Source organism: Neomonachus schauinslandi, chromosome 6 (assembly GCF_002201575.2).
Source record: "Neomonachus schauinslandi chromosome 6, ASM220157v2, whole genome shotgun sequence".
Taxonomy (NCBI): domain Eukaryota; kingdom Metazoa; phylum Chordata; class Mammalia; order Carnivora; family Phocidae; genus Neomonachus; species Neomonachus schauinslandi.
The window spans coordinates 113,937,446-113,950,090 of NC_058408.1; the positions used below are offsets into that span (position 1 = coordinate 113,937,446).

At 36.1% G+C, this 12,645-nt stretch overlaps 1 protein-coding gene across 5 annotated transcripts in view; it reads left to right on the forward strand.

Moving 5' to 3' along the window:
• The first annotated feature begins 2,711 nt into the window (after positions 1 to 2,711).
• Positions 2,712 to 12,645, forward strand: part of MAPK8 (mitogen-activated protein kinase 8) — a 41,588-nt gene continuing 31,654 nt past the window's right edge. For 4 of the 5 annotated variants that reach the window (XM_044916528.1, XM_044916529.1, XM_044916527.1 and 1 more), the window contains exons 1-2: positions 2,741 to 2,884; positions 7,235 to 7,364. In XM_044916528.1, coding sequence (XP_044772463.1) covers positions 2,763 to 2,884; positions 7,235 to 7,364 — 252 coding nt within the window. In that variant the 5' untranslated portion in view covers positions 2,741 to 2,762. Of the gene's footprint in view, positions 2,885 to 7,234; positions 7,365 to 12,645 lie in introns of all 5 variants that reach the window. The other variant, XM_021700252.2, reaches the window with a different exon arrangement.

The following is a 12,645-nucleotide window of genomic DNA, read 5'->3' on the forward strand; positions in this document are numbered from 1 at the left end:
CATATTGATACACAGGCAGATACTAAGCAACATAGTAAGGTCTCTTCATCTGTCTTAACTGCAAGCTCCATTAAGGGGCAGATAGATGCTGATTACTGTTGTGTTTATTGTATCCAGCATAGTTTGACTCAGGTATGCCAGTAAATATTTTGCAGCTGAGAGCATAAATGAGTAGAGTTTTTTATTTCTTGTTTGTGGGAGTGGCAGCTGTGGCTTTTGTGGAGGGTACCACTGACTGGGCCTACCTACTTAACCTTGGGTACTTTGCTGTGCCTGTTCCTGGGGAGTTGTGTTAACTATCATCACTCAGCTGCTGCCACAGCTTAGTCTTGACTTCTGTGTATGTACCATGGGCACTCCTGCTCCCAGGCCATTCTGTTCTGGGAATTGAGAGAAGCCTTTCCTTGCTATTGGAGGCTCTGTGCTCTGCCTCTGACCATATGTGCACATTACCAGAGACCATTACTATTGTCTCCAGGCCCTAGGCAGACCAGGTTTCCAGGATCAGTGTGTAGAGTATTTGATGAGGGACCTGACACCCAACACTTCCCTCTCTTCCTCTTTTCACTTCTCTTTCTTTCTCCCTATTTCCCTACTCTGATAGACAAGAGGGAATTGGGTTACTTTAGGAAATTGGTCTGGGTACTCAATACCTACCTGTATTTGATCATCCTGTGAGCATATCTGAATGTTTAAATCATTACCAAACTTTATTCTTTAACTTCTGGTCTGTCTGCTTAGGCAGAATTAATGACATTTGTCATTTCAGACATTTCTCTCTGGAGTATTACATAACTAGTTTAGTTATTGATTTTGGAAATATTTCTCTGGCCCCTCTTTAATGTATCCAAATCATTTATCTGACTTCTCAATTGCTTTCAATTTACTTACCTTCTTTTTTAAAGCTTACACTGTTTGGACTTTTTGTTTAGTTTCATCACATCTAAGAATCCTCATTAATTTTAATTTCATCTCTTATCTGGATTAGTACAATATCTGGATTAGTGCAATAGCTTACTAGTTTTCCTCTTCCAACTTTTGTTCCCCTCCTCTTGCAGTATAATCTCCCAAGTAGCAGGCAGGATGCTGGTCAAGGTACTCTTGCTCTCCACTTCCCAGTGCCTTCCATCCTACTCTAAGAATTCAACTGTGTTAGAATCCAGTTCATGAGCTTCTACATAGTCTGGCCCTAGGGCCCAACATAGTGCCTGGCACAGGTTAGGCACTTATTATTTGTTAAATTGATTTCTTTGCATTGTAAGTCTTTCAGGATTTTGTTTTTATTTTTGTTTTTGTTAGCATTGTCTTAAAACCGTACACACACAACACACTAATTCTTTAGACCTCACTGGTTTCTTGGTTTATTGTGGGATATGGAGAGTAGTTTGGCGCTGTCTTATGTGCATTTTAGGAATAGACCACTTTCATCTAGTAGGAATGGGTAATGGGTTTGTAAATAAATACAACTCAAATAGGTGGAAAAAGACTTCCTTGGTTTGTAATTGGGCATGTGGTAAAGAGCTGTGGTCAGAACTTAGGTCATGCTTTTGAGGCCCCACACAATTCAGAACAGTATTGTTTTATTTCACATCCTAATATACTAAATGCTTTTCTCTATATATTTTCTCTTATATTTTCTTATTTTTAACTTTATTTTATATCTTCTTATTTTATCTTATATTTAGTACCCTGCTTCTCATCCTTTCAACAATTATAACCTCAACATCTGCATTACACCTAGTTGTTGCTGTTGGGGATCAGGGGCTCTGTTATCGTGGCAGCACTATGCTGCTCTGTGTTTGTTAGGTAGGGATCATACTTGCTAACCAGCTCACTAGGCTCCCACTTGGTTGTTTCTTCCATGTCACACTAAATGAGATTGTGAATTATTTTTGAATGAAAGTTTATCAATTTCTCACAAAAATTAAGGTTTCCGTATTTTATAAGAAACACATAATCAACACGGATGGGACTGGAGGAGATTATGCTGAGTGAAATAAGTCAAGCAGAGAAAGTCAATTATCATATGGTTTCACTTATTTGTGGAACATAAGGAATAGCATGGAGGACATTAGGAGAAGGAAGGGAAATATGAAGGGGGGAATTGGAGGGAGAGATGAACCATGAGAGACTGTGGACCTGAGAAACAAACAGGGTTTTAGAGGGGAGGGGGGAGGGGGGATTGGTTAGCCCGGTGATGGGTATTAAGGAGGGCACGTACTGCATGGAGCACTGGGTGTTATACGAAAACAATGGATCGTGGATCACTACATCAAAAACTAATGATGTATTGTATGGTGACTAACATAATAAAATTAAAAAAAAAAAATATGAAAAGGGCTGGTTTTAAATTTTAAGCTATGAAAGTGACCTTAAAAACATGTTTCGTTTAATTATTTGTTTTTTTGTTTGTTTTTATAGTTTTCCAGTAAGTTAAGACATGTATGCATATTAATACTAGTGACTTGTAGTGGAGAAACTGTTAACCCTTGTAAAAGTTTTGTTTTGTTTTTAACGATCAATCATATCCTTAAGTATAGCAGATGCTAACCAAACTCTGTGGTATTTTTTTCTTTCTAATTGTGTTTTAATGAAGCAGCTCTTTTAACAGGGTATAGCAATCTGTATTACTATCAGTGAACAAAGTGAGGACGTGAATTTTAAGATTAAATAAATTCATTTTGTTAACATCACATTTTGTTCCATTTTGCAGCTTCTTGGTGAATATTTGGATGAAGCCATTAAATTAATTGTTTGCCATCATGAGCAGAAGCAAGCGTGACAGCAATTTTTATAGTGTAGAGATTGGAGATTCTACGTTTACAGTCTTGAAACGGTATCAGAATTTAAAACCTATAGGCTCAGGAGCTCAAGGAATAGTATGGTAAGTTTTTACTTCCAAAAATTAGGCAAAGAATCATTAACTGTCATCTTTTCGTATATATACCTTGGTAAATATTTAACTTGCCTCAAATAATTAAAACTATAAAGTTTAAATTAAAGCTATAACATGGCAGACTGTTTTGTTCGCAGGTTGATTGCCTTTATTATTCATTAAACACAACTTTATAAATCACTGCCATCTTTTTAGAAGATTTTTTTTTTTAATTTTATTTATTTGACATAGAGAGATGGAACACAAGCATGGGGAGTAGGAGAGGGAGAAGCAGGCTTCCTGCTGAGCAGGGAGCCCAATGTGGAGCTCTATCCCAGGATGCTGGGATCATGACCTGAGCTGAAGGCAGATGCTTAACTGTCTGAGCCACCCAGGCGCCCCCTTTTTTTTTTTTAAAGATTTTTTTTTAAATTTTATTTATTTGACATAGAGACAGAGAGGGAACGGCACTGCCATCTTTAAATATAAAGTATGATTAAATACTTTGTCACAAGCCACGTAAAGACAGATATTATCAGGAAAGAATAAGTGGCATGCTTGTTAATTCCATGTATACATCTATTCCCATAGCTAGTTGTTTGATAAGATTGACTTAATCATCACTTTCACACTATAATGAAACTGAAATTTCAGAAATCTTACTTTGCATTAAGGAAATCTCATTGAATGTGTTTCAGAACTCATATGTATCTTTAAAATTGATTTACTGGCTAATTTCTATGAAAGGCCTAGGCTTTCTAGATCAACGTAATTTTTTTTTTTTTTTTTAGATTTATTTGTTTTAGAGAGAGTGCACGCACAGGGGGAGGGGCAGAGGGATAGAAGCTCAAGCAGACTTCCCACTGAGCACAGAGCCCAATGCAGCCTGATTTCATGACCCTGAGATCGTGACCTGAGCTGAAACCAAGAGCTGGACATTCAACTGACTGAGCCACCCAGGTGCCCCAACATAATTCTTTATAAAATAAAGGGTAGAACACTTTTTAGGACAGTTCTGCTAATGATTTTAGATAACTGAGTTAGCATAATAAGCTAATGTTTGGGGGAATTCTAAGCCTCACTCTGGCATAATTATATATTACCTCTCCTTAAACCAGATTTATTTCAGAATATATTAAAAAAAATAATAAGTGTTCATGACCCTGCAGGTCTCCCAGGTTCTAGAAAAACTCTTGCACATGTACATAAAGAGACATGCATAGGGCTGTTCTTTGCAACACCATTTATAATAGCAAAAATTGGTAACAGCAGCAAGTCTATCCATGAGAATAAAAAATTGTGATATATTCATATAGTGAAATACTATACAACATTTAAAATGAACTGGAGGTATGTTTCAACAAAGACAGTCTCAGAAATGTAGAGTTTAAAAAGGAAGATGCAGAATATATATGCATTATTGTACCATTTATATATAGTTTAAAATATGCAAAATAGGACCATATATTTATGGATGCATCCATATGTAGGAAAGTATAAAAGCCATTAATAAACACCAAACTCAGAATAATGCTTAGCTCTGAAAATAGAGACAAGGGAGGGGACTTTACCTGTGATAATATATTACTTTTTAAAAAATTCAACCCTTGGGGCACCTGGGTGGCTCAGTCAGTTAAGCGTCCAACACTTGATCTCAGCCCAGGTCTTGATCTCAGGGTCCTGAGTTTGAGTCCCGTGTTGGGCTCTGTGCTGGGTGTGGAGCCTACTTTAAAAAAAAAAATTGCAGTTATGGTAAAATACTAAAATAACAGATTTCTCTAATGGGAACTGTAGCATTTATTCTCTTTCTGTACTCTTGAAGTAATTTATAATACCAAAAATTATAGAATTTGGGTAATTTTATAAAGCATTATTGACTGGCTGGTTGTCATTTTAACCAACCATATTTAATAAACCACAAATTAAATTTAAAGAAAATAATGTGCTACAGTCAATACAGGAAGGATTCTGAAAGCCAGCTCGTGGTTCAGATTCTAGCTTTATGATGTATTTGTGACTCATGGCAAGTTAACACTTCTAAGCCAGTGTTCTCACCTAATTTACATGGTGGTTGTAAGGAATAAAGTATTTATAAACTTCTTAATAATGTTTAAAAATGTTTTTTGTGGGGTGCCTGGGTGGCTCAGTTGGTTAAGCGTCTGCCTTCAGCTCAGATCGTGATCTCAGGGTCCTAGGATCTAGCCCTGTGTTGGGCTCCCTGCTCAGCGGGGAGTCTGCTTCTCCCTCTCCTTCTACCCCCCCCATGCTCATGCACACACATGCACTCTCTCTTTCTCTCAAATAAATTAATTTTTTTAAAAAATAAAAATAAAAATGTGTTTTCTGGGGGCATTTGGGTGGCACAGTTGGTTAAGCATCTGACTCTGTTTCAGATTAGGTCATTATCTCCCGGTTGTGAGATGGGGCTCTGCACTCAATGTGGAGTCGGCTTAAGTTTCTCTCTCCCTCTACCCCCCCCCCCCCCCTCCCTTCCCCCCCTCCCCCCCTCTTTCCCCCCCCCTCTAAAATAAGTAAATAAATCTTCAAAAAATAATTTTTTTTTTTTAAACTCACTCTATATTATCATCAGAATCAACTGAAGAACTTAAATTTTTTTTAAAGACATCATTTTGGGCCCAGTGATAGTAAGATTCATACCGGTCTGGATTGGGGTCTCTAATTTGTGCACATTTAAGTATCAGCATTAGATATCTAACTTCCTTGGATACAAAGTACTGTAACCTACTCAGATACTTTAGACTTTGAAATATTACTTTGATTTAACAGATAAATTAATAGGAATGGATTTAATGCTTAAAAATAAAGCATACTTGATCTGAAACAGTCAAAACTTCTATTTTTTTATGACCCCTAATGTTTGTTTGTTTTTAAATTGGGGAGAACATATCTATAAATATGGCATTTTCTAACTCAAGGTTATAATATTTATGTCTGTTTTGCTATGTGTATGTATATATACGTATATACAAAATGGTTATGGCATATAACATATAGATGTGTCCATTTATGCCAGAGTACCAATGTCTTAATACATTTCTTCACTACATTTGAGATAGTAAGATAGCTAGAGAACAAACGCAAGTTTTCAGTTAGATGAGAGAATAATTTCATTCAGCAATGTGCCAACTTTCCAAATATCCCATAAATAGAAGTCTTTACAGTATGTTAGGTAGTCCAGTATGAAAAGCGATAACCTCATGTCTTAGTCTTTTGGTCTCAGCTTTGCTTTTAACTCTCTGACTAACTTGGGCAAATTAACCTCCTGGCAGTGGTGAATTCAAATGATTTTTAAAGTCTCTTTCAATCATAATATTCTATAATTTTAAGATGCTTTTCCTTATTTGTGCTTTACTTTCTCTGATCTGTCATTTGCAAAACATGCTGTTTAGTCCGTGTCATATGGTAGAAAATATGAAGAGTAATGAGGATGATGTTATATGTCGCAGAATTATAGGCGTTTCTTTAACAGTTACGAAGCAGCTTCTAATGTCCTGAGATCTAGCATTTATATCTGTAAACTTGAGTTGTTAATTTTTCCTCCCAAATTTTAAGTACTTCCTATATTGTAAAATAACCTTTAATATACCTTTATTTATGTGTTCTTTTCTCTTTCTGCATTCATTTTGTTGTGTCCAAGGAAATGGAAGTGATCTACTTATGTAGAATTCTTCAGGAAGTATTTGGGTAGAATTTATGACCACATGTATTCTTTTTTTTTTTTTTTTGATTTCATTGATTTATTTCACAGAGAGAGAGGGAGACAGTGGGAGCAGGAACACAAGCAGGGGGAGTGGGAGAGGGAGAAGCAGGCTTCCCAATGAGCTGGGAGCCCGATGTGGGGCTCGGTCCCAGGACCCTGGGACCATGACCTGAGCCGAAGGCAGAAGCCCAACAGCCGAGCCACCCAGGCACCTGACCACATGTATTCTTTAATCGTGACCACATGTATTCTTTAATTGTGACTTTCCTTGGTGTAGGTGCAGGGTGAAGAATTCATTACTCTTAAAGTTATCTATTGGACCTGAATACTCATTAAATATTTGTGCATTGAGTGCCCATTGTATGCTAGGTGGATCTTGGAGGACACCCAACGAACAATCACTGTGTCTGTCTTCACAGTCCATTGAATATATTAACATTTTAAGAAACAGAACAATGCTATACACTGTTGGAATATGCTATAATAGGTATAGAAGAAACATATTGAATATCAAAGATTGGAAATTGATACAGTTGCATTTTATCTTTGGAGAAAATAAGGAGTCTGCATGAATGTTTCATAAATTCAGTTTTGCAGATTTTAAAGTTTTTTTGTTGTTTTTGAATTTCTTGTTACAGTGCAGCTTATGATGCCATTCTTGAAAGAAATGTTGCAATCAAGAAGCTAAGCCGGCCATTTCAGAATCAGACTCATGCTAAACGGGCTTACAGAGAGCTAGTTCTTATGAAATGTGTTAATCACAAAAATGTAAGTGAACATTTTAGAAAATGTCTTAAGTATAGGTGAAATCAAGATTTGTTCATGAATACATAACAAAAACTTTAAAAGTATATTAGGTGCTTTAAATTCTTCTGGATTGAAGCATTATTTAAAAGGAGTATATATCTACAGTATAAGTTTTTTCTCAACTTTATTAAATTATATCAAAAGAAAACAGCTTCTGAAATTTAGATTGTGTAATTTTCTGACATTTAATTTGCAAAAGGAGTTTTAAAAGAAGTAGGTGTTTTAAAAGAACTTTATTTAGGCTTGATCTCATCTTCTACTTTTTGTTTTCTCTCAGGCTGACATTTCAGAAGACTGTAGCCTTAGCACAGAGATGAAATTGTTGCCATTTTACTTTGACGCTGGAATTTTATTTACTAATATTAGATATAAAATTCAAATCATTTCTCCCTACCCTACTCCCACTTTTTAAAGTGATGCTGATACTCACTGGTCACTTTAGGTTGAAGATAGTCTGTGATTTTATAAAGCAGTTTAGCAGAAACTTCAAAAAGTATTTAAATGAAATTAGGAAAATATCCCTAATTCTTTTTCCTAATGATTATAATGACTTAAACATATAACTTTCACTCATTTTGAGAAGAAATAGTTACACTTTTTTAAACTTAAGCATACTTTTATGATTATTTTAATGGAGTAATTTCAGCCGAGAGGAAATAAACTAGGAGTGAATTGTGTAAGGGACAGTTTTATGAAGTACTAAACCAAAAGCATCTGACCAGAGATGTCTTGTGGTATTTGTACAAAGGAGTTTATAAAATAAAATAAGCTCAGTGCTTTCTGATTGCAGATAACACAGTTTACCACATTTTGAGAGCTAACTATGCAAGCCTTCTGTGTACTGGAGTTAGTAGATTAGTCACTGAGGGGAAAAATTCATGGAAGTTAAGGATGAGGCTCCTTATTTGGGGTAACATATAGTGTTATTTTGAAGACAAATACATAGTGAAATATCAAATATGATATAAAGCAGTGGAAGTTTGATTGTCAAATTGTGGTAGATGGAAAATAAGTGCTGAGCTTTCAGGAGAGAAGATTGCGTGAGCTTTCATGAAATGGGAAAGCTTTGGGGAAAGGTGGCCCTAGACTAATTCTTAAAAATGGGGTAAAAATTGGATTGTTGAAGGAAAAGGGCCTCCCAGAGAGAAAGAACAGCATATAAAAAGAGGTATAGATTAAAGTCAGGGACAGGGAACAAATTGTGTCAGCCATTCTTGTTCTGGATGGGAGCCAGCCATGTTGCTTGTCAGGGTTTTGTTGGTACCCTCCTACCCTCAGATTTAGCTGCTCATGCCCCCTTGTAGTCTTTTTCATGGCGATGATGGTGGTAATACTGCCTTTGTTTTGCGTTGGGGACATGGCCAATGACTCCTACTTCCTGTGCCTGGGTGACTGCAAAAAAAGATGGTTCCATCGACTAGATGGAGGGCATGAAAAGCCTGTTTCACATAGTTAACCCTCTAATGGGGATGGCAAGGTCTATGCAGGCAGTACACTTGGCACCTACAAGAGTGCTGACATAGAGTAGGTGCTCAAAACATATTTGTTCAGAGACTGAATGTAAAACTAAATACAGTTAACCCTTGAATAATGTGGGAGGGATGTCAATCCCCTGTGCAGTTGAAATCTGCATATAACTTTGACAACCCCAAACTTAACGACTGATAGCCTACTGTTGACTGGAAGCCTTACCGATAACATCAATAGTCGATTAAGACACATTTTGTATACTATATGTGTTGTATTCTTAAAGTAAGCTAGAGAAAAAAATGTTACTAAAATCATAAGGAAAATTCTTACACAGTACTGTACTGTATTTATCAAAAAAAGTCCATGTATACATGAACCCACACAGTTTGAACCCATGTTGTTCAAGGGGTCAACTGTATAGGGAAACCAGGAATGATAATGGAATTTTTATACTCCTAATGGATGGATGTTTTTGTAATGTCTTGCCTTTTCAGCAGTTTCATGTTCCACACAGATCATCTCTTCGTTGGTCTAAAAATCTCTATTTTTTCTCACCTCTTTTTTTTGTGTGTGTGTGGTAAAATACACATAACATAAAACTCACTATCTTAGCCATTTTAAGCGTACACTTCAGTGGTACTAGGTACATTCATATTGTTTTGTATTTCCCGCTATTTTCATAGATGCTTTTGAGTTTGTTTTTCAACTTGGTCACTTATCTCTGAACGTACTTTGGTATGTCACCTAGCACACAGTACTTCATGTCTGATTGAATTCTCTAAGAGAACTGATGAGGCATGTCATCTCCTCTTAACCATGGACATTATAATCCTGTTTAGAAATCAGGTCACCATTTGATTCACATTGTCTTAGCAAGTTATTCTTTGTCACAGGCCTGCTAATAGATTACATCTTTCCCATCTTTTACTTTCTTTTTTGTTGTTTAAAGATTTTATTTATAACCCCCAAGTCAAGAGTCGCATGCTGTACAGACTGAGCGAGCCAGGTGCCCCCCCCATCTTTTACTTACTATCTTTTGGTTTTGGAGGTTAAGTATAGTACTTCCTATTTCTCCCTAGAATTTCACATATGAAATCTGGTTACTCTTCCCAGACTGTTGGGGATTGCTTTTTCTTTGTTCTGACTTTTCACTTGCTAGTTTCATATTCCAGTTTTGCTCAGGATGTCTTCATAATAGCTGGATTAGTTCATTAGTGACCCTTGGCATACCACAAAATGACATGTGTAACTATAAAAATTACCCATCTCTCCTGAATTCTTCATCTTATTCACATGGATATATGATTGGAGACATTTTCAAAATTGCCTTTTTGAAATCTTCATGTAGTTATCTGGTCACGTTTTTGATCTACTGCTGCTATTCTTTGTTGTCGTCGTTTTATTCACAGAAGGAAGTACAGTTTCTCAGTGAATTTTTACCTGCTCCTAGTAAGTGTTACTTCTTTCAGAGTACTTATATATCACCCACTTAATCAGTCCTTGACTTTTGTTTGACCGTCCAGTCTATGAGTAGTATAATTTCCTTTATTTTCCTTTTTGAAAAGTAAGACAGCTGTCTGTCTTAATTTTTTATTTTATAACTGCTTCTTTGAGATACAGTTCACATGCCGTACAGTTTATTCATTTAATGCGTGTAATTCAGTGATTTTTAGTATATTCACAGATGTATTTGACTTTCCATAGTTCTAGAACATTTTCTTCACCTCAGAAAGATTCTCCATATTGTTTAGCTCTCATTTTCCTATCTCCCACAACCTTTGGCTCTAAGCAACCACTAATCTTTTGTCTTTATATGCTTTTCATCTTTAACACTTCTCTTCTACTCTAGAATTTCTCAGATATGAACAGTTTTATTTCTCCGAGTCTCTAGATGTGCAGTTCATCTATTTAGAAGTCAGGAATTAATTCATTTAGAGCAGCTAGATGCATTCTTATTATCACCCTCCCTGTCTTAAATTTGTTTGACCTCTTCTGATCTGGAAATTATTTCTCTGAGTTTATTCACTGAACAAATATTTTGAATGCCTTCTATAAGCAAAGCTTTATGCTTAGATGAATGACATAGATTCTGCCCTCATGAAGTTGGTCTAGAAAAACTTTCCCATCCCTAATTGTCAACAAACGTTTTAAAGATGTGTGTTAGGTATCTCCCTATGGTACTAGGGCTGAAAAAGTGAATATTTCTTTCTAACAAGGATCCTGGTGTGATTGGGATGAGGCTGTTGTGAAAATGAAACTATACGACACTGGGTTAAGTGCCATAATAACATGTAAGATATTGTGGGGACTAAGTAAAGAAAATATTCAGCAACCTGTCAAGGACTAGAGGTTGTCAGACGCTACGAAAGACATCAGTTTTGAAGGTAACTGAATTCAGTAGGTAAATATGACAAGTACAGGGAAGAGTATGTTTAAAGGCATTGAAATTTTTTAAAGATAACATTATGTTTAAACTTATTTAGGATGGCTGAAGTATCAAGTTTAACAGAGAGCTTAGCAGGCGATGAACTGGGTTGATGTTCTGTCATGGAAGGAAGGCTTTGAATGTATTGCAAGGGAGTTTTGGAATTTTTTTTTCTGGCATTAAGTTTTTGAAGAGGTCAGTAATATGTTCAGGTCTTTCTTTTACCATATTACAGGCAATAAAATGGAAATCATTGTTTAGGGAACCTTAATGTTAGAAGTAATTATAGCATGAACAGTCTAGATGAGATGTGAGAATCCTCTATCTATATAGTAGCACAGGGAATGGGAAGAAGAGGTTGAAGGTCAGCTGACAGTAGAATGGGATAGTATTTTTTATGGTGCAAATACTTATTTGCAGTATTTATTTTGGTGCAAATACTGAAAAAGTCAAAAATCACTGTGAGCCTTCTCTTGTAAAAGAGAAGGCACTCTGGAAAAGTAAAGGGTTTGGGTAGGAATGATAATGAGTTCAATTTTATATTTGTGAGATTTTCATGTGAAGTGGCAATATATAGGCAATATATATTTGAGACTTACAAACTAAGCAAGGACTTTTAATGTGTATTTGGAAATTATCCACATAGAAATGTTTAGACAAAAAAACCAAAACCAAAAAACCATATATTGCCCAGGGAAAGGGTACAGGTAGAGAAAAGGATTAAAGACAGAATGGTAGGAAAGAGGGCATGCCTGTGGATGAACCAGTGAATAGACTGAGAATGCAGAAAACTGGGCAAGTTCATTATTATGAAAAACTGAGGGCATTGCAGGGAGCGCTGAGATTATATACAGGTATTAAGTTAGGTAAGAGCTAGTAGAAGGTGTTTAAAATTTGCCTACAAATTACATAGAGGATTGTATAATATAAGTCCTTGATAATTGAGTATTCATAAATGGAATGGATATGTGGAGCTCTTCTGTTGATACAGTTTTCTTAAGGCTTTTTTTTTTTTTTTTTAGAGCATTTTTAGGTTCACAGCAAAAATGAGAGGAAGGTAGAGAGATCTCCCATATACCCCCTGCCCCCACACATGCATAGCCTCCCTCATTATCTGTATCCCCCACCAAACTGGTACATTCGTTATAATCACTTGATGCATCATTTTTACTCAAAGTCCATAGTTTACATTAGGGTTCACTCTTGGTGTTGTACATTCTTTGGGTTTGGACAAATGTGTAATGACATAATATCTACTATTATAGTATCATACAGAGTATTTTCACTTCCCTAAAGATCCTGCGTGCTTTGGTTCCCTCCCTACCCCCAATCCCTGGCCATAAAGTT